The sequence below is a fragment of the Poecilia formosa genome, unplaced genomic scaffold (assembly GCF_000485575.1).
Source record: "Poecilia formosa unplaced genomic scaffold, Poecilia_formosa-5.1.2 Scaffold304, whole genome shotgun sequence".
NCBI classification, from domain to species: domain Eukaryota; kingdom Metazoa; phylum Chordata; class Actinopteri; order Cyprinodontiformes; family Poeciliidae; genus Poecilia; species Poecilia formosa.
In genome coordinates this window covers 634,542-656,056 of record NW_006800243.1, presented here as the reverse complement: position 1 = coordinate 656,056, position 21,515 = coordinate 634,542, and the positions used below count along the sequence as shown (strand labels likewise).

At 37.6% G+C, this 21,515-nt stretch overlaps 2 protein-coding genes across 4 annotated transcripts in view; both read left to right on the top strand.

Annotated features, from left to right (window-relative positions):
• Positions 1–4,307, top strand: LOC103152201 (uncharacterized). Its single transcript, XM_016660941.1, has 9 exons — positions 1–426; positions 1,085–1,182; positions 1,322–1,655; positions 2,607–2,741; positions 2,881–2,920; positions 3,386–3,441; positions 3,515–3,546; positions 3,626–3,992; positions 4,040–4,307. Exons 1-9 carry the CDS (start codon positions 330–332, stop codon positions 4,060–4,062), a joined length of 1,182 nt encoding a protein of 393 aa, XP_016516427.1. The 5' UTR covers positions 1–329; the 3' UTR covers positions 4,063–4,307.
• Positions 4,308–4,963: 656 nt separating this feature from the next.
• The window catches only part of fnip1 (folliculin interacting protein 1), a 36,245-nt gene continuing 19,693 nt past the window's right edge, over positions 4,964–21,515 (top strand). For 2 of the 3 annotated variants that reach the window (XM_007572573.2, XM_007572571.2), the window contains exons 1-6: positions 4,964–5,162; positions 16,472–16,601; positions 19,418–19,552; positions 19,816–19,916; positions 21,078–21,152; positions 21,317–21,408. In XM_007572573.2, the coding sequence (XP_007572635.1) occupies positions 5,071–5,162; positions 16,472–16,601; positions 19,418–19,552; positions 19,816–19,916; positions 21,078–21,152; positions 21,317–21,408 (625 nt within the window). In that variant the 5' untranslated portion in view covers positions 4,964–5,070. Of the gene's footprint in view, positions 5,163–13,295; positions 13,379–16,471; positions 16,602–19,417; positions 19,553–19,815; positions 19,917–21,077; positions 21,153–21,316; positions 21,409–21,515 lie in introns of those variants that run through there. The other variant, XM_016660947.1, reaches the window with a different exon arrangement.

The window sequence follows — 21,515 nt, the reverse complement described above, 5'->3', positions numbered from 1 at the left end:
ATTGGACTACACCTGTCAGGCGTTGCAAACAGTTCAAATGATGTTTGAATAATTGAGTTACCAACACATTTAATTCCCTTAATGGAATATTTTTAATCGAATTGGATTTTATGTTTCATACTATTTTTTTATTAGACAGCCTAAAACTATTCACAATTCGCACGGAACCAAACCTCGAACAGAAAACACGTCAACAGTCAGGAGGTAATGACCCGGCAGGTGTGCATGGTTGCTAGGCAACGCCCGGACCGTGGAGAACGGCTGTTGACAAAAACTATTTAACTGGCGATGATGACAAACGTTAAATCTGAGAATACGTTTAAAAGGAAATGGAGCAACTCAAGCGCCAAGTTAAAGTTCGTCGTGACAGTGGGATTCCTTACAAAGGAGAAACACCCGTAAGGTTGGCGACCCGGAGGCGAGAGAGTAAGAAACTGATGGAAACCGAAAACAGTTTAAGCTAACGTTGACACTCAGCACTATTTATGTTCTTCAATAAAGCCTCTTTTACTGCTTTTTGGGAAGATAATCAGCTGTAGATAATGTTATTATCTACACTTAATTGGTATGTCTGAACACTACGGAAGAAGATTAGGGACACGGGGAAAAGAACATTAATTCTGACTTTTTCTCAGAATTTTTATTGTAATTTGAGAATTGTGATTAGTTTTTTTCTTTGAATTCTGACTTTTTCTCAGATTCACGAAATTCTTTTTGTCTGAATTCTGACTTTAATCTCAGGATTCAGCATTTTCAGGTTCCAAAAATGATACAAATTCTAATTTTGGTTTCCCAAATCGTTTTGGTTTCAAGATCTAGACTTATGTAAATGCCACAAAAAAAGCAGCAAAACACAATTATGGGTATTATCACCAATCCAAAATTGGGATTGAAATGGTCCTTTTTTATGTTTTCAAATCTGAGGAGGCACTTATTGTTTAAGTCAATCAATGTTTCACCAGTCTTCCTTTGATTTTTGAGCTACAGCTGATCAAAATATAATCCAGAGTCCTGAAAACCAGACATAAAGCTCCCCTTAGGGTAGTCGGAGTATGATAAATTATACTTTGTTCTAAATTTTCAGGATATAAGAGACTTCTGACCAGCAAATGCTATGACCCATTACCAGAAAGGATAGAGGAAGAAGAAATAAATGAACCCAAAGTCAAACCAGTGAGCCCTGTACGGGGAACACTTTTCTTTACTTTTTTTTAACTAAACCTTCAAATTAGTTTTAATGATAAACATTCAATATATATTTGAGTGTTTTAAATGGACCGCTGCTTCTCAAGCCTGATTCATTTTGCTTGTGCATTCCCAGGCTAGTGCTTCTGCGCCGTTTACTAAAAACAGACGAAGCCAACCAGCTTCATGTGTTTCATCAGTTGTTAAAGCGTCTGGCCATCAAAACTTGTCAGGAAAAGCTTCCCCAACAGTTACGGTCCAACTCATCCCAGAGGTCCAACGATGTGGTGGGACTCCAGAGAGTGGGACGACTTGCGTCATGGAAGCAGAGTCAACTTTAAACTCTGAGGAGGAAGATGATGATGATGATGATGATTATGACTCTGACGACGATGACTATGATGAGGCTGATGCCTCAACAACCATTAGCAACTCATCCTCCCCAGAGATCTTCAGAAAGGAAAGGAGTGGTATGTTTATCCATCCAGTGTTTGCGGTTTGGTAAAGAACATCATGAATATTTTAACATTTTGGTCACCAAACCTCAATGTATATTTTTGGACAAACCAACAGAAAGAAGTGCAAGTTATGCAAAAGTAAAGTGATCTATTATTTTACCTTTTTTTGTTTTGCTTTCAAAAATAGTCTGAAAGTGTGGAGTAAGTTTGTATCACCCCAAATAAAATCCAGAACAACTTAGCTATCTCCAGAAGTTCCCCAATTAATAAACGGACTAAACGTAGATGAAAAACATAAAGGAACCAACAGATGCAGACAGATTTTGGATGAATTTGTAGAGAACTTTAGATGCAACTTTGAGTTTAAAACTGGGATTTTTCACTCACTTCAAATGGAAAATGTAAAGTGGAGCACAAGGTATTCATTCAGTGTTTGTTGCTTTTATTTACATTTATTAATAAAAGAGGCCAAAACCATTAGAGACTTTAGCTAAACTGCTATATTTGGCACACATATTTAATAAACCTGTCAAAATAAAGCAAGAGTGAGCCATGCTCTATTTTTGTTGCCAAGACACAAAAAATGCAAAAAGAAGATGAAAAATTTAGTAAACGGTTTGCTGGTTGTTTTTTTGTTTTTTTGTTTGTTTTTTTTTAAGCAGGCAAATCTGGAGGACTGTTTTTGTTTTGAATCTATAAATTGCACTTTTTTGCTTATTTCATTAAAATATTGTGTGTTTTTTTATTTAGCAAGTAAAAACTAAAAAAATTAACTGTTTTTGCTATCAAAATTTTAATAGGGGCCTGAATACAAATGTGTACCAGACTTTTCAGATTTTTATTCTTTTACATTTATTCTTTGTGCTACTGAATAGGCTGAATTTTAAAATAAATACAGTCGAATACTTTCACAAGTATTCAACATCATGATAAAACTTTCTTTTTCTTTTCTTGTCAAAACAGTGGACATAATGACTTTTCCCTGTAGGGATGAGTTGCTGGGTTTTCATCTTCAAGTGAAAAATTCCACCTTGTTGGAAGACAGCCATGCGGAGAATATTCACTCTCATCATCCACCCAACCTTTCTACCATCATCGGTGATTCTAGAAAGACAAGTGTTCACACAACAATACAGAAAGCTTTAGTCACAGTTCTGAAATCAGGGAAATCAGAAATTAAGCTGGTATTTGATTATTCGCATTGAAACAAAAATAATTCCCAGCTTTGTTTTTGCAGATGCTTCTTTGAGTTTAGCTGAGGAAAAGTGTGAGATCAGGTAAATGTTTAAGTTTATTTCCCAACTAGATAGTTAATAATTGATCTTTACCTGGCCAATACTAATTAATGGTTTTCTTTAATAATTGAAATTATTTATAATTATGTGAGGTAGTAATTTTGAATCCAGCAGGAAATGGATGGAGTAAAATATTATTCCAGTTTATGCATTAAATCATAAAATTCTACCAAAATAAAATTCATCACATTATGTTCTGGTTTTAAATTAATTTATAGACCAACTATAGTAAAGATTCTTAGTTTCAATACATTTAGTAATTATTTTAAAACCTCAAATTATTATAATTTTTGTTTGATCTGCCTATAAGACTGAAAAAAATGTCCAATAACAATCTAATGTGTTTTTCTTTTCTTGGTACATCTCTTTAGAAAAGTCTCAAACACTTAAAGTAAACTGTGATCATGTGGAGGATTAACAATTGTTTAATTTTTATTTTTTATCAAGCTACCACAAAACTCCTGAAGATGAAGGAAAAATGAACATAAGTGCAAGTCATTCAGGTAATATACCAACTTTAACAAGACATACTTTTATCTAAGAGTACATTTTCATTTTCTTATTTTTAATTTGCAGATCAAGCCTTTAAGAAGGAAACCTCTCCAAAAGTAAGTTTCACTTCTTTTTTTTCTACCCATTTAAAATGAATAATATTCGTAGTCATGTTTGAATATAAATTCACTCTAGCTCTCAGAGAGGAAGCCAATTACCTTTAGGAAGAAAGTTAGGTTCAAAAGCCTTGATGCAACTGAGATTCAAAATGAGAAAGAAATCAAATCCCCTGCAACAAGTGGAAAAAACACCAGCAGTTCCTCAAGACCTCTGCAGAAAATAAAACCTAATCCCATGACATCCAGAAGAAGTGTGACCAGCTTTAAAGCTCAACCATTACCGCCGGCTGTGAAAAGGCCTGGAAGAACATGCTCAGAAAAAGCATCGTTCTTTCACTTTGTGAATGATGACGAAACAAGAGCCTTTCTTCACAAAATGAAAGAAAGATCTGTCAAACATAGAAGTGCTGTTTTCTTTCCTTTCAAATCAGGTATGCAAACCAAGAGTTAAACTACAATTCAGTACAAGATGCTTAAATGGAAATTAGCAGTGAAGGATATGGAGTTGAATAGATGTTGTGCAAAGCAGATACGACCTTTAGTGTGTAATGTTTAAAGGGAATAGGTAGAAGTTTAAAACTTATCTGCTTGAACATGATCAAAGTAAAAGTTTGACTTTCTTTACATATTTTTCTTTGTATTACACCTTATTTTAATTTAACACTATCTGTACTAATCGTTTTAAGTTTTTTTTTTTTCTGGCAATAATTGTAAACGGTGTCTAAAACGCTATATTTTCATTTTGTCGGCTGATTTAAATGCATTGCTGATGCTCGTAACTTTTTAAATTTTTGCTAAAATACATTTAAAATGTACTTACCAAAAATGGCCACTAGATGGCAGATATGTATTTAATAACCCTTGATATATATATATGTAACAATAACTTTTTTGTGTTAAAAGAAAAAATATGTATGTTTGTATTTGTTGTGTTTTGTGTTTCTCTCTATTTATATGTATACTTGTGATGTTTTGCGTTTTCGATGGATTTAGTTTAACGTGAAACATAATAAAAATGAAATGTGTAATATATGCATGTTGTATTTTCATTATTTATGTCGGTCAGAAGATTTTTGCTGATTTAGGAGTTTGCATAAATAAATATTTTTGCGATATAAGGTGAAATATTTTTTCACACATTTATTTGCTTACTTATCATATTTCAATGTGCACGTATTTAATGGATGACTGCTCGTGTGTTACCAGCTGGTTAAAAGCAGAGTTTAAATTATTTCTGCGAATACATTTCACGCCGACACGATTTCCGACAAAACATCAACATAGCGAACACACTTACAACGTGGTTACTTCACCAAAAATACCAGCCAATCGCGTAAATCCGTCTGAATAGCCGCGTACGTGCCTGGCCAATCAAAATGAAGTAGCAGGTTACCAAGCAGCCCCTGTGACTAATGCTCGTCATATGACTATGACACCCATGGAGATCGTTACAAGGAACGAGATTCGCTCCTGGATGTGAAAACAAAAGAGAGCGTGTACCGAATTTATTTTTGGTACAAAATGCCTCCGACCCTTTTTCAGAAACTTTTTAACAAGAGAAATGCGCTGTCGTCGCCGCCACCGAGATGTAGCAAGGAGGACCCAGCTTTCAGGTACCTTTTGTGTGTGTGTGTAAATGTTTGTATGCAACCTTGGCTACGCTGACGTTAATTCTGATATTGGCTTTGTTGTATTGCTGTCTTAACACTTTTCAGGAGATACTTGTTTTAAATTAAGAGCAGAATGTCCGCAAACAGCCTGTATAATTTTGTTGTTTCAACTTGACTGAGGCAAACTCCACGAAGACGTGAGAGACGTGTTGTGCCTGCTGGTACTGTTAGCTAGCATGCTAATGCTAGCGCACAAGGCTGCTGCTGCTGCACGCGCTGTGATGGTTCCCTCATCCCTTAGCAACCACTTTTCGCTCATTCACTGAACCATTCCTGCTCCACTGCTGTTTATCAGAATTTACCGACAAATACTTCACATTTAAAGTTTGGTCTGAGCAGTTTATTGTGTTGGGAGTTCCAGAAGCAGCGTCCTCCTCTTTGTTATCGTGTTTCCTTAATGAGTTATCCCCCACTCCTTTGTTTTTGGTTACAGCTTTTAGAGGTCCATTGTTGTGATGAGAAATCATCAATGTACGCCTCGACAGCTGCTTGATTTTAGTTCTTATGGATCAAAGTACCAGTGGTTTCTCTTGGTTTTGTTCTCCCTGATAGTGCAGTCAGTTAGCGGAGGACACTGTGTGCTGTGGTAGCGGTGGAGAGCATGTGATTGCTTCAGTTGGCCTCTTTAGATCAGTTCCAGATCATGCATTTGTCTCCCCAGTGTTTATATCGTTAATGAGTGATTGCAAAAATATTTTCTAATAATCTCTCAGGGGATTTTTATATTTAATTTCTGAGTTTGCAGCCATATGTCTGCAAAACACCTGGTTTTAAACTCTGTTCTGTCAATAAGCTACTTTTTATCTTAGATTTCTAGTGTTTGTTTTTTGTCTCACAAATATTTCAAATACTAATGTTAGCCAACTTGCGTGTGTGAAAGTAATTGCCCTCTTGTTAAATCAAAACATATTTTTTAAAGCTGATTTTGGCCACACCTGAAAAATTATGAAATAACTTGCATTTGTCTGACATGAAGTATCACATCCAAGTGTTAGGAAATTTAGGAACAAACCGTTATAAAGCCAATACTTAGAAATGTAGTAAACAAAATTATGAACTTTCCCTTGATTTGTCGTCCTACCAAAATTACTTTGCATTCATACAATATCTAATGGTGATAATTCAACTATAAGAATGGCAGAAATGGAGCCATGAGAGCTTTGAGGCATATTTTTCCCCCAAAAGTCACATTTGGTTTTACTTTCACAATGCCATGAAACATCATATTTAATCACAAATGTCACATCGGCAACAGTTTTCATGTCCATTCCTTGACTCTTTAAAAAAATAATGTAGGTTTTTGTTCATAAAATCATTACATTGAATAGAAAAATCCTTTATTGTTGGGAAATTATTTTGAGTAAAAATAAAAGGTGAATACTATGTTAGAGTACGAACAAATTTTACTTGAAGAAAAATATGTCTCTTAATTAAGCAAAAGTAAAAAGTAGCCATTCAAGAAATGGCTACTTGCGTAAAAAAGTATTAGGTGAAAAGTCTACTCAAGTACGGAGTAACTGATTAAATGATCAATTGTTTAATATTTAAAAATTACATCATCAAATGGACCAAATTATAAAATTTTAAATTGCAAATTTTGGTATTTTAAGGACTAAAATGACAATAATTCAAATAAGTTACAAAAAAATAACTAAAGGCAAAAAAAAAAAAATCAGTTTCTTTCAATATAAACTTATAAAACTTTAATAAAAACTGCAGGGTCTGGGTGCTGTGGTGGCGCAGGGGCAAAGCACAACCCATGTATTGAGGCCTCAGTCCTCATGCCAGCGGTCACAGGTTCAATTCCCAGCCTGGTAACATTTGCCACATGTCTTCCCCATTTCTCATAACCCTCTTTCCTGTCAAACTACTTTCAAATAAAGGCCACAAGAGCCAACAAAACCTTTTTTTAAAAAAAAAAAAAACTGCAGTGTCTGGTGAATCTTTGGTTAAAACATGTTTGTGTTTCATTCAATGGGCAGAAAATCCAGACATTTTACTCAAGTAAAAGTGAAAAACACTCCTAAAAGTACATTTTATCAGAAAAGTTATTCAAGTAAGTGTAATTGCTAGCCAACTCTGGTTTCTAAGGAATATCAGTGTGAGAACTTTATTAAGGTGATGGAGAAGTGCACTGAGCGATGCGTCACAGACCTGGTTAGCATGATACCCAATACTCCCGGGTTGATTTCTGGCTCCATGGTGTGCATGGTGGCACAGCATGGTGTGTTCTTGTGCACATTCCTGTTCAGGGTCAGGCATGCCAGTCAGGGGAAGTGCTCTTTTTAGTTGTAAATACCTGGTGAGTGAAAGAAACTGCTCCCACCGTGTGTCTGCCGCTGGACAAAACCACCAGCAGACCTCAAAGCTCACCTCCGTGTGGTGCTGCTTGCACTTTGGCCCGAGTCTGTGCCTGAGCACGTTCCGTGGCCGCAAAGGTGCCATGGTCTGCAGCATCAATATAAATGGTGTGTGCGCGTGTGTGTGGGGGCTAAGTGGGGCTGGGTGCCTGGCATCAGTCCTAGAACAAACAGACAGTCAGCAGGCGTTTCTGTTAACTCCGTGGTCAGCTGTGCTCTCCATACCTCTGGCATAGGCTGTCCATTCATCAAGCATGAAGCGGCTCAGGAGGGGGGAAATCTGTGAGACGAGATGTTTGGAGAGGACACTTTGATAGTCGGACCAAAATAGAGGTGCTTCTTAAAGTCATAAATTAGATCAATTGGAGTACAAATAAAAAAAAAAAAGCAATTGACGGTGTAAGAATAATTGAATAGAGTTGTTCCTTTAAGTCGCGATGACAAATTTTTCTGGGCAAAAAATTGTCCCTGAAGTTATTGCAATAAATATTGTTGTTTTGAGTAATATAATGGAAATGGCATAATAATGCAAGAATATTCTCAAAGATCAATAAACTTTAAATTTGAATGAACATTTAATACTGGAACTGGAAGATATTTAATGTCCAAAATAAATAAAACAATAGAAACGACAAATAAAATGAATTATGAAGCCTCTAAGGAAATTATCCTTAAAAAATGGCTAGTAGGGACCAAAGCACTGGACTGAAGACTTTTATAATCCGGTTTTTGGTAGAGAAATTATTGTGCTTGCTTTAATTTATTATGCGATTTTATTGCGGCAGGTCTACTAGGGTTTATTCTTAAATTAGATTTGTTGGCGTAGAGATAAAAAGAAGCAATTGATGGTATATTTAGAGTTTTATAGCGTTTCTGGCCTAAGACGTGACTATTAATGTAAAAATAAGGTTGGATAAATGTGTCTGAGCACAGAAATGGACTACAGAGATGAGGAGATGGATTTTAAATAGATATTTCAGTTCTAACTTAAAAATCCTCTCTGACTTAATATCTTAATCCAACTGGGTTTGCAAACCCATTGCATTCTGCATGTCTTCTCACCCACCAGAAGCACTGTCACACCGCATCGCTGTGGCTTCCAGAATACCGCGGCGGGCAGCAGGTTGGATGACCCCGCAGGAAAGCCTAAAAAGCCTCTCCTCTTTCCCTGGCCGCAGCACATGACCAGAGACGCATACTGTACATTACACCAAGAGCCTTTGGCTTATCCTTTCGCCAGTCACAGCTCTCACCAGCCTCCGCTCTCTCCTCTGCCCAGCATCACCTTCCTCTTCGACTTGATTAGTGAATTACAGCTGCTTATAAATTAGATGTTATTAATATACTGCACCTTATGTTTAGTTCCATAAGGTGCAGTATATTAATAACTTGGTTCCCACAAATCTGAGTCAGAAGTGGCCAGCGCCATCTTGGTAGGCAAGCGAATCCCAAAGTGTAGATGAACCATGACTTCCAGATCAACAAAAATAAACTATATAGACACTCTTGACCAATCAAGAGGAGTATAAACAAACTGGCTGCTGTTCGGATGGAAACATGTCAGATGATGTGGACAAGCTGCCTCTGATCTTGAGTGCGAACTCGAGATCAGAGGCTTGAAGCACCTGGAATTTTGCTAGTTAATTTTAGGGTAAATATCACTGATATTTATGTTGGTATACAGAGGTGGGTAGAGTACTCAAATTGTAATCAAGTAATGGTTGTCATGTGCTAATATGGTTTATAAGTTAGGAATAAGGTGAGAGATATTTCTAAGCCTGTGGCTTGTTTATTGTTGTCATAGCAACTGTCATAAGTTGCTTGGTATCTGCCAAGATGGCCGTCAGCTACAAAGTTCCCAGAAGTGTGACGACTGTTTTAAATTCTTGTCAGTAGCTGTTTGATTTTGTGGGGTTTTCCTTAAAAAGTATTGTTCAGTCACAATTAATGCAGAATATTTCTATTTATGTTGATTTCATATTTAGAACAGGATGACAAACCTTCAGCTGGGTCTGACTTATTTATTTATAGAAGTCTTTCTGGTTTTCGATGGTTCAGGAGAAGTTCCGTCTCAGGTTGCTGATTGTCATGGTATCCTTCCTCCACTGCATAGTTTCATAACTGTGTGTGTCATGTGAGGCTTTCATCAGTCTCTGGCTGTCATGGTTGTGGAATGATCACATGGCTGCATGTTCAGTCACTGGCACAAAGCTCAGTAGGATGGGATGAGTCATCTGGACCTGTTTAAGAATATGCATTTTAATAATATCAAAACTCTGCTGGAGGCAAGAAAATGATTTGCTGCAATCTGCTGTGCATCTGCACTTCAACTCATCTACATTTTTTAGCAACAGGGAAAACTACCATCTGCGTTTTCATGTGACTTGTTCAAAAGATGTGATTGTCTCTTTTTCTTGTCATGTGAAATGCTTGACGTCCCAATACTCCAAGGTCTTTGCTACGTACTTGTGCTCATCTTTCTTTAAGACTCAACTATATAAAGTTGACTTGAACTGTCGAAAACTTGACTTGAAGCACCTGGAATACCTGTAGAGATGGACGACTGCAGGTAAACAGACAAAATGTTGGGAATAAGGAAGGAATAAAAGCAATACTTGTCTACTTCCACAGTCTTTAAAAATGAGATGAAATTGCGCAAAATGTCTTTAATGTTCCCCACTTTGCTAACCAGGTAATTTCTCACTCTTGGTGTAAGATTATAAGAAGTTCATTTCCTTTTCAAACCAAGTCATTAATAGGTTTCTATAACAACTCGCCAGTTGTTCAACCATTGTGGTGTAGTAGCTTTCTGACACCCTATGAACCAATAACCAGACGTTATAACCAAGAGAGCAGCTTGTAAGAGTTCTTTAGCTTCTCGGAAGCTGATGTAAGCTGTTTGGCTTTTTGCAGGAAAATGCATGATTCAGGCTCATGCTTTTCTTACTAATTGGGCTTAATGATCCAGTTCCATAGCTGAGATGTAGATCTGGTTTCACTTGTCCTGCTGCAGGTAGGTTGACTCAAGTTTTCAAGTTATAGCTCACATGCACACTGGTATGCCTTCAGTGTCTTTCTCAGGATTTATTGTTAATGTGTAAATTTACAGCCTATTGGGACGATGCCTTCATATGCACGGTCTGGCTTCACGTTGCAGGCCTGCCAAGGCTCTAGAAAGACGGCGGCGGTCATCGAGTTCCTATCAACACTATTTCAAGTGGCCATACTCATGCTTCTAAGAACTGCAGGGGACACGATAAAGATATACTTTTACGAAAATCAAACGCCACAAATCACTCATGGCTACACACAGTTATAATAGAAACGGGTCTAAATAAAATTATTTTTAGAAAGAACAGTAAGCGCAGCCGTTGCTATGCGAGAAGTTTTGAAGGTAACAAACTTGCCCACTTTCTCAATTCCCAAAATAAGAATTTTAACTTCGACTCCACAGTTTCCCCTTTTTTATTTTGTAGAAATGCTGCTGATATTTTATGGTAAAGGAAGAAGAGGACAATAAACTTTGTGCAGAATGGATGGTACACATTGTGTTCTGTCTCTGTCATAATTTAAGAATTTTTAGCATTTAGTTTTTCTGTTGTTTTCTGTCACACAGTGATTTGTCTCAGAGGACAAAACCACCAGTGCCAGAAGTCAAATGAAATACTCATTACCTAATTAACCTACTTTCATTTGCCTGATGAGTTTTAGAAGCAGTTTTTTCCCACCTCACTGCAAATTCTAAGCATTATACTTCCTATTAAGATACTTTTGTTACTAAAATCTTAATTTTCCAATGTTTAACACTACATTTATTGGGAATTGCATTTTGACTCGCCTTCCACCTCTTGTGTTTGTGTCTTTCATGTGATTCTGTGGGAGAAACAGTCAGAAACTCATTATCGGTGCTGATTCAGCTAAATGTTTATTCCGTCATTAAGTAAGGAGTACTTGGAGTGTATTAATGTTTGTTTTGCAGTTTTGTTTACCGGGTAATACTAAAATCAAAATCACCCAGGTTGCAGATGATGTCAACTTTCATATACATCATCAAATAAATGCAGAGCATAAAGTAACCGACTGCAGTAACTTTTTAATCATCAGCTGCTTAGCATCGTATGGCTGTAGGTCATTTATTACTCAACATGCTGTTGCTCATCCCCGTCTATTTTCAAGGTGTATAAGAAAGTCCCTGTGGCAGTTTTGGTGTGTTTGAAGCCTCATTTTCAAACTAAATGTTTGTTTTTTCAGTTGCTCTAGCAACTGTTTTGGTGATGAAATATCTAAAATTCAAACCCCTTCAAGACTTTCTTGAGAGATGTAAAAACATTAACACTTGAGAAACTGGATATGTAAGTATTTACACCTTTGCATAAAGATCTAAATAGTACCGTGCATGCAAGCATTTTAAAGTACCATACGCTGCATTCTGCTCTGGGAGTTGCTTGTGCTGCTACATGTAGGTTAAACCCATGATGCATCTGGCAGGTTTCCAAAGCAAAGAGGCCCAGTTGGTAACTAATTGCAACATCGGTGTGAAGTTGGAGCGAGATGGTCGATGGATTTTCTAGGAAACCTGATACAGTTTTGCATTAAATATGCGTCAAATTTGAATGACTCCAGAATGTTGGATGGTTTGTGTTTTAAATCTTGCAGTAATCCAAATATTTCTGCCCAGTCTTGTTTTGAGTCTTTAGAAATTTTACTAATTAAGGCAACGCTGCTGGACCCAACAGTGTCCTCTGCAGCACACAACCGGAAGAACGTCACACAACCTAGGCTGTAGGGATGTTTATGTAACTGTCTCAGTGTGTGTGTGTGAGACACACAGATGTTCCAGTGGCAATCGAGAGGGAGAGCTGGGGCTCTTTGAGGTCAGTATAGGCTGATGTCAGACTCAAAACAGTCTAGGAAACTAGACTGCTTTGTTATAACAAAGGGAGGGTATTGTTTGGATTGTAACAGTACTGCCACTCTTATTGATCCTGTTGATGCACCTAAAATTACTCTCCACTTTTCTTTCTTTTTACTAATGCATACTGAAATGCATAAAAGCATTGCAATGCATGTTGCTAAGGTGCATTTATGCCGTTTTATGTTAACTTGTGCTTCAGGTGAAGAGAAGAACCTGATTCCTGTCTGCAGATTAAATTACATTAAATAAGCTGTAGATTTGGTATGCAGCATACTTCCTCAGATATGCAATTTGAAAAAAAAAAGGATTTAATTGAAATAAACTTATTTTTATGCAAAACTGAAGATGGTTAGTTGAAAATTATTTATCATCAATTATACATTGACAATGTGTCAAAGGTATAAACTGGGAATCCACAGCTTTTTAGTTACCGTTTAAGCAAATTATTAAAACTAACATGTGGAACATGTCTTGTCAGGTTAAGAGTCCTGATGTTGCCCTGTCTTAGCGTTGTTTTAAAATCCAGTAATTGCTCATTTACATTTATTGGATGAAGATGGAACGAAAGGGAAGAGGAAACGCAAGCGAGTGAAGAACAAAAAGAGTCGGATTAGAAAACAATACACAAACAAATCCCCTCTGTCACTGTCTTATAGCAGCGCTTTCTGGCTGTCAGCAGTCCAGGCTGGCTGCTGTTGCTGGCTCTGTACTGTCCAGCACACACAGTGTTGCTGGGATCACCTGATAGTCTCATGTTGTTGTGTGAATTTAGTCCACCGCTATTCTTAGACCCCCACTTTGGCTGGCAGAGGAGAAGCGGAGAGGAGAGAAATAAGTGGGAGAGAGGGCTGGGGAAAGACTGGCGGACCCGCGATGATGCTCAGGTAGGAGTGGGTAACGTTGGACCTGGCGTGCGTTGGTCCCACAGGGCTGCATTGGTTACGGTTTCAGAACTAGATATGCAAACATTTATTTATTTTTTGTAGCGTTTGCAGCCTCACACATCCAATCGATCGGTGTTGATAGTTTGTTTTTATGGAGCAAACCTTATGATGTGGGTTACGAGGATTTTTGATTTCAGCAGTGCTGCTTTGTTTTTAACATTACATTTAATGTTTAACACACCAAGAGGGTTTTGTCTTTTTTAGTTTGGCGGTATCTCCAGGAAGTGTCTACCTCTTTATACCTGCCTCCTTGAGAAACTTTGAGTCAGAACCGGTTTAAACAATCAGGTCAGAGACAAACAAGAATGTAGGAGTCGCATAGTCATGTGCTGCTTTTATGAATGACTCCTCTCTGCTCCATCAGTGCTGTGACTGTCACATGGTCACTGACGGATGCTTCTTCCTCTGCTCGTTTTCCAGCTTCGGCTCAAAGGTTTCTGCATTTATCAGATGTTAAATTTGCTTACAAGTTTAATTTTCATTGGGAAGTTTGAACTGCTGATGTTAATCTTGAAAAATGTTTGGTCATGAGTCCCTTTTGTGACGTAGGAATATAGATGATCATATCATTTTGGATTTGAAAAATTACATATTTTTTCTTCTACAAATAAGTTGTTTTTGGTTTGGTGGTTGAAAGATAATAATCAATCTCAGATTGGAATTTGCAATTTCAATCAGCAGGTCAAATACAGAAAATCATATTTTTTCTTTTTTGGTCTATGATTTGCTATTTCAGTGCATTTTTGTAAAATAACAATAATAATCACAATATTAAAGTGTTTTTATTATTAATTTTTGCATTTGAAAACTAAAGTAAAATGATCAACTTAAAATGCACCATTCATTCTTTTTGTTCCGTTTCCTGGAAGTGTCGCCCCATATTACCTGTACAGAGGCCAAATTCATGACTAAAACCTTCATCAGCTGCAAACATGCATATTGTAGACTTGGACAACACCCCGAGTCTTCTTACACTGGAGTCTGTGAGGTCTATATTGACCCAGCCCCCATAGAAAGCAATTTGAGCCCATTATGCAAGCGAGGCAGGGTTTACGTCACACACTAAGCACTCAGACTGGGTGAGAGGTCAGGCCTTCCCTCGGATTCAAGCCAAAAAGGGAAAACTGAAGAAGATGGCTTTGGTTTTGGCAAAGGTGCCAAACATTAACGTGAAACGGCTACATGAGCAGAAAACACCAGCAGAACCAGCTGAGTGTCTGGTGAGACGATGGGCAGCGTCTTGATGTTTTTGGAGCGATGCGCTGAAGATTCTTGGTGAGTGTGGTAAATCCCTGTAGCTTGGACAAACTCAACTGTTTGTTTTTGGATCATAGAAACTGATATTCAACATCAACAGAATTATTTGGGTTCGTTTGAGAGACTTTGTCAAATGCAGCATATGGTGCAATATAAACAGATGGAGGTCTGAGATGTCAGCCTGTTGCATTCCTAATAAATCCTGAAAAAGTGTCATTTTTGTTCAGCACTTGTCAAAGTTGCCGTTTTTCTTCCTTTTTCTACAAATTACCTGTCAGCTGGCTGAAAAAAGGCTCCTATACTTTATCATTGCTTAAAGGCTTTTTTGTTTTGAATTTGAGCAAATGTCAGTAATATACATTTGCTTGGTTTTATTCAGTATTTTTTATGGATGAGGCAACAAATAATCGATGCAGCAGTGGAAGCAGTTAAGTAAATACTGTTGTCTCCATTGAGCGCCTTCTTGATTACATGAGTTTGCCTCTTCTGGTGTTCACCACTTGGACGCCATTGTTTGGTAAACAGAGCTGAGATGTATGGGAATGATGCACACAGGCCTGCATCAACAGGTCTTCCTTGACCTTTCAGAGCTCCCTAACAAAAACTGAGCAGCTGCTTTAGGTGTGAAGTTGTGTGTTGGTTTGTTAAACAATTGTTCCTCTACTGTCGTTCCTAATCAATCAATGATTTCAGCACTTGTGTTTAGAGAGAGTCACTGCTTCCAGTTAATGAGCTATATTTAGGTCCAGCTCTGCGTCTGCTGTCATTTTTATAGCTCATAGTAAATCATTCACGTCAAAGGGGTCTTTCAGAGTTCGCTGAAGGGTCAAATATCCACACATATACTTATAATTGGTAAGACGAGCTAAAGGGTGTGAAAGTTCATGTTTATCTCCCATTTTTTGCATATATTCTGAGGAAGTTGGGGTATCATGTCAGCAGCTTTTCAAATAGACTTTATTCACAAGATATCTGCTTGCATTGGCAGATCTGAATGTATCACAAGGTTTTCTTTCACTCAGCTGGTCAGTGAATCCAATCCCATGACTGGAAGTCACTCTGCAGTTTCGGCTGCAGATGACTGCCTTCAGGCTTAATAATGACTCAGATAATCTGATGGATTTGTAGGCAAGTGATAATGACTCATGTTTTAATTGGTACAGAAATATAGATTTAGCTTTGTGTTTGAATAGATCTGTGGTGGTTTTGTAGGAGCAGGTTTTGCTGCCCTTTGACCCCTCCGCCCCCTGTTCCTGCAGGTGGATTTGGCTGGATCTGCCATGCCCATATGCAAACGTTGGAAGCTTAAACTGTGTTTATTACCAGCTTACCAGTAACCCATATTTACATCTAAATGGATGATTCTCAGTCGTCCAGAGGATTAAACTGTTTCCGTCTCAAAGGAAGGAAGCTGGAATTGCATTTTCCTTCCTTTTATGTTCATTTTTTTCTTTGAACTCAGAGCAGGGCTGCTTGATATTAGAAAATCTTGCAATGGCAATCATTTTGGTAGATATTAGAAAAGGAATTATTCCTACCCGCAATTCTTCTAAATCCAAAACTTTATGTGAAAAATGTTTTTAAAAATGTGATGCATCTTCCCTTTTACTATACATAGTTTTATTTTTCTAGGTTTCAGGTTAATAACTTCTAATTTTTTATCATTTTGTCCCCCTCCCCATCTTCCATCCTCTTGTTTCCAATCTTCATCTTCCTTTGCCGTTGTTCTTTTTCCTTTTGGTCCCTCTTTCCTGTATCCATCAATCCCCCATTTAGCTGGCCTCTTCCCCAGCTGGAGCCCAGTCAGATCAGACTCATCGTGTACCAGGACTGTGAGAGGCGCGGCAGAAATGTCCTCTTTGACTCCAATGCCAAGAAAAAGGGCACAGAGGAAACCCCAATCACCGTGAGTCACATGTTTACTTTGTTTCTGTCCAGCATCCTTCCGAGGCCCAGCGTTGTTCTCTGTAGCAGCAATCAATTAAAATCTCCACCTGATCTTCTTTCACACTTTAAATTAAACTAAAATCATGACTTGGGTTGGCTTGCTTTGACTCTACAAAACCTAGAGAACTGACCCAGAACAGAGACGAGCAGAGAGAATTTGTCAGGAAATTTCACTTTACTGTGAAAATGTTTTTTAGATTTTAAGTCATCTGGTTGGACTGAGAGCAAAACAAATTAGTTAAGATGCTTTTTTTAAATCAAGCTTTTTCCTTCACCAGAACAGAGTGGTAGCCATCTTTTCAATTTTGATTTATTATATCAGTATCAAATGAAGATCCACTGATTATTTTCCTATAACTATTAAAATATGTTTTAATTTTCTCTGTGATGAACAAGCATCACTTATGTGAAGCAGAAGTGATGTGAGAGGCCAGTCCTGTTGAAGCAAAGTTTATTACTGACACTTTACTTTTTAAACAGACTTTAGCATTTATATTACAGATTAGTAATGTCAGGATGTGGCATTAAGCCTTCCTCACTCAGTAGCGGCATCAGTACTGAAGAGTGTTGTCAGGGTATTGTTTTGTTATGCTGCATTCATGGATCAGAAGCAAAGTTTTGATATTTTTTCTTAGTTTTTGAACATCCAAGCTGGGAATCATCTGTTTCTGGTCACCAACCAGTTACTCGGCGCACGTCCAGTATCAGATGACAGAAACCAGTAGAGTTATCTGCTGGTTTGCTGACTTGTCTAAAGCATTTTGAAGTCTTGTGATCAGTTGTTGAGGACATGTCCTCCTAGGCAGATCTTATCATTTGTGTGCTGGTTTGCTAGTGTTGAAATATTTATCAACACACATGTAATTTTGTGTGTGTCAATGTATAAATCTTCAAAGAAAAATGCCTCTTTGGCCACTTTTTGTGCAAATGGCAACATGCAGTGGCTCTTCTTACTTTTAAATGAAATGCGCAGTGTTTTTGTAACCATGTGGTGTTTTGCCATCTGACACTGACTGGTTTGTTCTGGTGCTCTTATCTCCAATAATAATACAATCAGGTGACAGGGTGTGTGTAAGCAGCATTCTTTCGTTCTCACATGACATCGTGTCATTCACTGGCTCTGTTTGGTTTTTGATTGGTCTTAATCTGTTTTTTTTTCTTGGTCTTGCATTTTGATTCCTCTGTTTTGTTTTTCAGATTATTCTGTTACATTTTTCTTTCTCCGGTTGCTCCACCTCTCATCCATGTTAAAATGGTAAAGCACTGGTGGCTCTCATTTCTTTGGGAGAACAAAGTCGTTTCAGTTTTTACTGAATGTCTTGTGATGTTCACTTCTCTGAAACGTCAAACATGTTCTGTTACGTAGATGCCACCACCTTATCACCTTCCCCTGTGGTTTGCATATTCTCTTCCTTATCAACTCTGTATTGTTGCACCATATTTTGCTAGATTATATTCTTTATCATGTCTCTAGCCTTTCATGCTTGTTTTTCTGAAGCTTACGAAGTAACCAAAATCTGTTTTACTCAAATTGTTCCCTTGTATTTACTCAGGTAGCTCATTTCAGCAAAAAAAAAAAAAATTCTGCAAGAATTATACTAACATATTAATGCTTGAAGCTGTTAATACCTGTTTTGCATTCTGCAGAGCTAAAGCTTTGCAAGCTATTTGAGTTTTCTTTTTCTCCTCTTCTTCTTTTTGTAGAGTTTATTTGGCCAAACCAGCAGCTCAAATATGCAACACTGTTATTGGTAATGGAGAACCACTCCCTTAAGTAATAAAGGAATCTGCAGTACAAAGAATGATGTATTTAAAAAAAAGATTATCCAGGTACATTAAACGATTGTGCATGAAAAGGGAAATAAACAAACAGGAATTGAAGAAGGATGTGGAGCTGGAATGGTGGAGGGTGAGGAGGAAGAGAGTGATTGCAGCGCTGCTCAGTCACGAGTTCTCAAAGAGTCATATGACTGCCAGTCACATGCTGCTGGACTCTGTATATACCTCACACTGCACTGCAGCAGACAAGCACGCACGCACGCACACACACACACACACACCCATGTGCATACTCCAACACAAGCTCCCTGACTCAGTACAGCCTCACTATCATGTAGGTGTGCTTCAGAATCCTGTGAAATTTATTGCACAATTATTTTTGGCCTCAACTTGATTACAGGAGATGAAGCAACTCTTATCTTTCCCCAACCATCTGTTTATTTTCTCTATGCACTCTTTCTTTCTTCTTTCTTTCTCTTTTACATGGGCTACAACTCTGGTTTCAGCTGGGTTATTAGAACACACACACACACACACACACACACACACACACACACACACGCCCTCTCCCTCCCGAATGCATTCCTCCTGAATAGGCTGCCAAGTTAAGAAGGCACATGACTCGGGCTGATTGGGCTCACATTGCTGTTAGTTAGCTGTTTACCCAAGTGCCTGTAGGTTAGGTTTCTGTGGTTTTGACCAACAGTTTGACTTTATTTCCACAAAAAAGTCACTTTTAGCTTCAGAAGTTCAGCCATTTTAATGCAAAATAATTTCTTTTTTTCAATATTGTGCTTTAACAGCTGCCTGAGAGAGGGTTTTGTAAAATTACAATAAAAGATGAGATGTTTGTGACTGAAATATAAAAGTTACAGGATGTACTTTTATTCTGCACTGAAGTTCTAAACCTCTTAAGCAACTTTAGGTCTTAAAAGGTTACTCTAGTGCAAGGCTGGATGTTTAAAATGCACATTTTTTGTTGTTTGTAACTGTCAGAGCACCGACGCCCCGGTGAAGGTGTTTGGGAAATGCTGCCAGCTGCGTCCAACACGAGGCAGCAGCAGCTCCCTGGACAGCTCCTCTTCATGCACGTCTGACAGGGAATCCAAGGAGCACGGCCAGCGCTTCCAGGTAACGCTTGGAGACATGAATAAAAATTAAATGCACCCTTCAGAAATTTGTGTTTTGTCACCTTTTGTCCTGCCTCTTCATCTCTCATTAAATAGGCATTTAGAAAAGTATATACTTGGCATTTTAATCAGTTTAAAGCATCTTATGTTGACAATTAGCAGAACTTCTAACACAAGCAGTGCAGTTAAATCCATATTCATAACTTACAACTGGTTTTTAGTTTTATCAGGAGAACTGTATTAAACGACGGCCTTCCTTTTCAGGGTTCGAGGTGTTCATCTGATGTAGTAATGTTGGGAGAGATGATGTTTGGCTCTGTAGCCATGAGCTACAAAGGATCAACACTCAAAATCCATCAGATCAGGTCAGAAAACTGCAGTTTCTACATTTGAGTTTTGATCCGATATAAAAGTTGATATTAAAGTTCTTATTTTGTCTCACTTGGTACATATGAACATATTTTTACATTCAGTTTGTTGTATTTCTTTAAGACTAGCCCGTCCCTTAGAGCTGGTGTGGCCAAACGTTTTGCCACGTGGGTCAAAATTCTCTACTGAAAAGTAGAGAATTCGCAAGCAAATAAAATATCCCGATATTTACTGTAGGTCCAAAACTTGAAAGGAATAATAAAAAAAAAAGTAAGTACATTTTTGGCAAAACTCAGAAACTTTGATTAATCTCAGAAATTTTCTAGAAAATATGTATTTGATTTTTTTTTTTGCAAAAAAATAAAAAAATTCTGCCAATTTCAAAATTTAAACTTTTTTTCCTCAAAAATCTTAAAATTTTGAAACTAGAATTTGCCTTTTTTCTTGAAAACTTCTGAAGTCACTCAATTTTTTATTTTATTTTTATTTTAGCAAAATGTACATTTTTTCTACAATGGCCCAAATATAATGTTGTAGATTGTGCATATTTGCTGCATTAAATTAAAGGGTTTGATTGAATAAATTTATTTTCAGAAATAAGATTGGCTTTCTTTCTTTCAAAATGCTTGCTACATTTAGCCAAGTTTTAATGAGGAATAAAAGCTGGTTTGTGTGCAGAAACTTTTTTTTTTGGTAAAAGTCTTTGGATAAATTTGTTTTTACCTTTTTGTTAAAAATTGTCCCGACCCCACTAAGGCACAAGGGTGTAAAGAAAATGGATGGATGGATGGATGAATGGATGGATGTTAAACATTGGCTATAAAAAGACAAATACTTTTTGTACTTTACATTTTTCTTTGTGAGAAAATTATGTTGGTAATCATTTTTTACCCTGATTACAAATTAAAAATCTCCATCTGCATCTGCAGGCCAAATTTTTATCATTTTTGAATTACGGCTGGGAGTCGCACAAAATCAGCCGCTAACGGCCCACTGGCCGCATTTTGGACACCTTGCTTAGACATTAAAAGGCTAATTAAAGAGAGAATAAATGCAGTCAAGGTAAAAGAGAGATAAGAAGGATAACTGCTGCACACACGTGAATATTTCTAAGTTGACATGTTGATGACCTTTGCCCTGTGCTATTGCCATATCAGATCGCCACCTCAGCTGATGCTGAGTAAGGTCTTCACCGCCCGGACTGGAGGCAGCGCGTACGGCAGTCTCAACACGTAAGCACACACCTGTCTCACTTTCATTACCATGGCAGTCACTTCAGTAAACTAAAAACAGTCTTCTAAAAACGTCTTCCTCGTTGTGTCAAATAACCGTCAGTTATCATGGAAAGTTTTAGTTTTCATATGGAAGTTTTTAAATTCATGAATCATTTTTACAGATTGCAGGACAGCCTGGAGTTCATTGGACCAGAAAGCAACACCTTGAGGCCAGACCAACACATGGGGCCCAACAGTCTTTTAGGGAGCATAGGTAACCACAGTGACATGTTATTCAGGCCACATATTATTCTACTGGATTTACATTCACATTTCTCACTGCACAGATAATTTCCCGGCCCCACTCGATGCCTTTGGTTA

What these genes read in the sequence shown, in the direction of transcription:
- LOC103152201 (XM_016660941.1), top strand. Translation starts at nt 330, where the DNA reads ATGGAGCAACTCAAGCGCCAAGTTAAAGTTCGTCGTGACAGTGGGATT. An exon ending in AAGTCAAACCAGTGAGCCCT is followed by an intron (nt 1,183 to 1,321) that starts GTACGGGGAACA and finishes GTGCATTCCCAG; the next exon opens with GCTAGTGCTTCTGCGCCGTT. An exon ending in CAAATCAGGTATGCAAACCA is followed by an intron (nt 3,993 to 4,039) that starts AGAGTTAAACTA and finishes TGGAAATTAGCA; the next exon opens with GTGAAGGATATGGAGTTGAA.